Source organism: Micropterus dolomieu, linkage group LG05 (assembly GCF_021292245.1).
Source record: "Micropterus dolomieu isolate WLL.071019.BEF.003 ecotype Adirondacks linkage group LG05, ASM2129224v1, whole genome shotgun sequence".
In the NCBI taxonomy this organism is placed as follows: domain Eukaryota; kingdom Metazoa; phylum Chordata; class Actinopteri; order Centrarchiformes; family Centrarchidae; genus Micropterus; species Micropterus dolomieu.
Genome location: NC_060154.1, coordinates 11,345,640 through 11,350,536, shown reverse-complemented (window position 1 = coordinate 11,350,536; position 4,897 = coordinate 11,345,640). Strand labels below are relative to the sequence as shown.

General features: G+C 40.9%; 1 protein-coding gene across 1 annotated transcript in view; it reads right to left on the bottom strand.

Moving 5' to 3' along the window:
• Positions 1-4,897, bottom strand: part of mast3b (microtubule associated serine/threonine kinase 3b) — a 43,823-nt gene that overhangs the window by 22,558 nt on the left and 16,368 nt on the right. The window contains exon 5 of the mRNA XM_046049501.1: positions 1,337-1,415. Within this exon, the coding sequence (XP_045905457.1) occupies positions 1,337-1,415 (79 nt within the window). The remainder of the gene's footprint in view (positions 1-1,336; positions 1,416-4,897) is intronic.

Below are 4,897 nucleotides of genomic sequence, written 5' to 3'. Positions count from 1 at the left end.
GACTCCAGACTGTCCAGAACTCAGCTGCCAGGCTTTTAACCAGAACAAAGAAATATGACCACATTACTCCTATTTTAGCTTCATTACACTGGCTCCCAGTATGTTTTAGAATTGACTTTAAAATTCTATTGATCACTTTTAAAGCTCTTCATGGCCTCTCGCCTTGTTATATTTCTGACCTTTTAGTCCCATACGCACCAGCACGTACCTTGAGATCCTCGGGCAGAGGTCTGTTGTCTGTTCCAGAGTCTCGACTGAAAACTAAAGGGGACAGAGCGTTTGCTGTCAGGGCCCCGAGGCTCTGGAACAGCCTGCCCGAGGAAATCAGGTCGGCTGAGTCAGTGAACTCTTTTAAGTCCCTTCTTAAAACATACTTTTATAGGAGAGCTTTTCCCGATCTTATTTGACTTTATTTTATCCCTTTTATTTTATTGTATTTTACTAATTTTATATTAAATTTTCATGCTCTTATCTTTTTTTTTATTATTATTCTTTACACTTGTTAAAGCACTTTGTAACTTGTTTTTGAAAAGTGCTCTACAAATAAGGATTATTATTATTATTATTTTAAACAGGAATGAACAGGAATCAGTGTACATTGCGGGCAATCTGTTTAATTTTGCGGCCCAGGTGTCCTGAACAGAAGAAGAGGGCCAGAGGGACAGCATCTGTGAAGTCTCTTTCTAATGCCTCAGTATAAAGAGGGCAGTGAGGCCCAGTGAAGAGCCCTATTGTCACCACTGACCTCTGGCCCCATGCCCGGGTCTACCCAATAAACTTGCTTTTAATAGCTCCTTATGGCAGACTTTCAACACAGACTGTTCATTTGAATGCTATTTCATTACGTCATTCTGTGAAGTAATACAATTACAGCTTTATTTTGAAGAACGATATTTATCACATAACAGTCTCAAAAACATATTTTTGAAAGGACTTCAAGTAAATTACCGTTCTGAAAAACACCTTTACTTCCTGTATATTTTGAGATGCACCCTGTGTTTTGATGAGAAGCTGTCATAAAATAATATTACTTTAAGTATTTTATCTAATAACTAAAACAGAGAGGGCACACACACTTACTTTACTTTATCCCCTCATTAACAGGCATACACACAGACTGTGTGAATTACTTCTAACGGAGTTCCACAGACTGGTAGAATGACTAATTCAAGCAGATGATGGAGGAAAACAATTAACAGTTTGTCATCTCGATCTTGGCGTTCGCTGTCCCTTATTGCATAAACGAATGTGTTATTTGGGCTGAGTGAGGTGTTAGAATTGCCTGCCCGCCATTTATCGACCGGGGAGGACAGTGCTGTGCTTTGGGATGACTTACTGAGACAGTGGAGCTCGGCGGGTTGGTTCCATAACCAGACGAGGGGAGGGACGCCAGGGACCATCTCCGGCCCTCAGCTCTGAGAGAAACAGACATGCATGTTACATAAGAATCAGCAGCATTAGCATTAGTTAGCATTTCATATGTGAAACTCCTTACATAACAGATGACGGAGGAGTCCTATGACTATGAGAGAATGAAATTAATGTCTTTCTTTCCCCCCAATCATATAGAACAAGGCTTTGAGTCCTCACTTGATGTTTTGCTATATGCAAATCAAGCTGCACCCCCACATAACAACACTTTTCAGGAGGAAAAACAAATACAAAACTTAAAAGCCAACAGACATGGTGCAAGAATTTTAAAAGAAGCTACCTGTCGGCGCGAGCCAAGTGACTGTGATCACGAAAGCAGTAGATAGAGAGAAAAGCAAAGAAAAGAGTTTCAGTGAGTTTTGGGAATCTTGCGCAAGTGATCCTGTGACCCCTGGCATTCAGCTGAGGGATTAGTACTGACAATGTTGGTTTCCTTGCCAGTTTTCATTTGTCCAGATACAAGTAGTAGATAGCAAAGTGAATGAATTTGAGAATATAGTTTACATAACAGAAACAAATCTTCACTTCAAAGAATGACTAGCAAAGGGATCTTGTCTCCAGTTTGGATTTTATAACAGCAAACAATATCTCTCTCTCTCACACACACACACACACACACGTTGAAGCCAAAAAACAACAACTAAAGGTTATGTGTTATAAATAATATTCGGCATGTTGTTTGCAAGAAAAGGAAACAATTAAGTTATCACACAAATAATTCTCACTGGAAACTCCAACAGCACCATAAAATTCTATTCTATTTACTCTGACAGACTGAATGAGCAAGATATTAAAGAGTGATGTTAAACAGACCAGGACAAATTCAATAAAGGCATCAATAAGGGCTTAAAAAGCTGTGACCGCATTTTAACCACAATTTATCAACAAGGATCTAGTCCGATTACAGTTTGGTTCATTATCGGTTCATTGAAGGGCCTCAGCAGATACTGACATGTAAATTTAACTAAGAAAACCAGAGTTCCAAACAGACATGAACACGGTCAGTGATTGTTGCGCAAGGCTTTGAATGTTCATTACTGCAACAGATGATGCCTGAGGAAGTTTGTGAACAAAACGTTGCATTTTCTTAGTGCTGACAGTGAGGGAAATACATTACTTTCCCCAGCACAATAAATTATGTTATGGTAATGTATGTCATAAAATTATGGCTGAAACGATTCACCGATTAAATCGATTAATAAAATACATCGACACAAATTCTTCGCATCAATGCTTCGTTTAATCCATGTAACTTTACAGCACAGTGTTTCGCACGGACATTTATTACTATCGCACATCTCGCTTACGCTGTGAACACGACGTGACTGTAATGTAGCTGTTTGCAAAGTGGAGGAAGTGAGAGAAAATAGCGAGGGACAAAGAAGAAAGTTTCCAAAGTATGGGATTATTTCAAGCTAAAGAAAACAACAACTCTGTAATGTTACCATCCGTCCACCTTAAAACCAAACTTATGTCGCCTCGTCAACAGCAAGACGGCACCTGAACAAAAAGTAGCCGGTGTTCTGCCAGCGGACCACAGACAAGGTAACAGTAATAGCAACTTCAGCATTTAACTGAAATCCTGATTGATTGTTGAGTTGAAGGCCAAAGTAAGCCGCAGTCTTCAGCTGAAAATGTGAACACGTGCGTTTGTTGTTCTCCTTTTTGGGCCGTGAGTTGTAACCTCACAGTCAGGAGTTAACTGGGTGTCGGGGAGCTGCACCTTTTAACTCAACCCCAGCTCTCTCTGTAGCTCAAACAATCCCTGCTACCTGCGTGTGCTAATCCATCCTGAATTGTTGAAATAATCTATCGAAGCTTCGAATACTAAAATCATCGTTAGCTGCAGCCCTACATAAGACAGGACCAAGAATGTGTCTTGTCTGAGAACATGCAGACATGGAACTTGAGACTTGTTTACAGATCCAAGGTTTGTTCACAGATTACATTTCATCTTGATACCAAGCTACAGTATGATGTGCATTACACTGACCGATTTTCTCAGACTAGCTGTCTTGTTCCCAGTGTATTCAAGGACGAAGCACCTTAACTGCTCGCAGATTTTTAACAACTTGTTCTTGGGTGCCTTCAAGGTGCCACCTCACTTGTTAGCTACACACGCCCGGAGCGAGACAAGCGTGTTGCCATGGGAACCGAAGCTGAATGATCTGTGAGTGGGCTTCGGGGGTTCCCTCCATCTAACCGCACTCATGTTGCTGAGTAGAACTCGGCTGTAAGGAGACCTGGCGGGGGGGGGGGGGGGGGGGGGGGGGGGGGGGGGGGGCTCCACACTGAGTCAGCCTCAGTCACCTTGCTATATAACACTTTCAGAAAATGACAGACCTGTAATCTAGTTAATCATTTTATTAGGCATTTTAATGGAATACAATCATAATAATCTGTAATCCCTCACATGTAAGATAACACATATATCACTTCAGGGGTAAAAAAAAAAAATAATAAAATAAAAGCAGTGCTGACATACCTTCGGGCAAATGGAAAGTTGAGGCAGGCACTGGTCGACACATTACGAGGGCTGTCTAGAGGGCTGCTCGCAGCTGAAAGAGGACAGACAAAGTTAATACCGGTATTATTCACAACTTTAATAATAAACTTGTGAAAATAAAACAGAGAGGAAGTGGTAAGTGGAAATGTTCCCAAAAGAATGACATCATGTATACTCAGGAACCCCTCAATCAATGCAAAGCCCAGCGGCATTAACCATCACTTCAGAAAGGTCCAACATATGATCTTGGTATTACTTTTCCAAACATCACAGTACGTATCAACCACCAGTCTAAATTCAGGGGGGAAGCTTCATCCAGTTTGGCCTCACTAGAGTCTGGATGGTCTGGGTACACTAGAGATTGTGGTTGACTACCAGTACCAGGACACAAGAGAGACACCCAATTAGAGCCTGATAGCACTCAGTGATCAGATAATCCGCAGCATGATTGAGTTCAAAAGGGAGCATGTCCACATACGGCTGGGTATGAGGAGCTCTTGAGAAAAGCTCTTTTCAAAGAGTGCTGCTGCTTCATGGCATTAAGGGGCTGTTTACTACTGTTGATTCACAAAGTAGAAGGACAACAACCATTTAGAAATGGCCTGCCCTTCAGTTCTCGATACTTTCTGCACTTCTATTTCAAAATTGACTTGAAGATGTTCTAGGGCTGAGTAGTGATGGAGGAACTCGCTTCAATGTCAATATCCTGATCACAATTAGGGCTAAACTGATAAATCAGCCAGGCCGATATATTCACAGATATTAGATATATTGTGTACATGACGGACAATAACTAGGTTTGAGATAATTCAGATATTTACATAGTTTATCGACCAGGCAGCATGGACAAGGTTTTCAACTGTAAATTGTCCCACTCAGTTTGTATCTTGTCAAAAAACCTACAAAAAATCTAATCTAAGGGATCCATATGAAGATTCTTTGTTATGTGCTTGGCTTTAA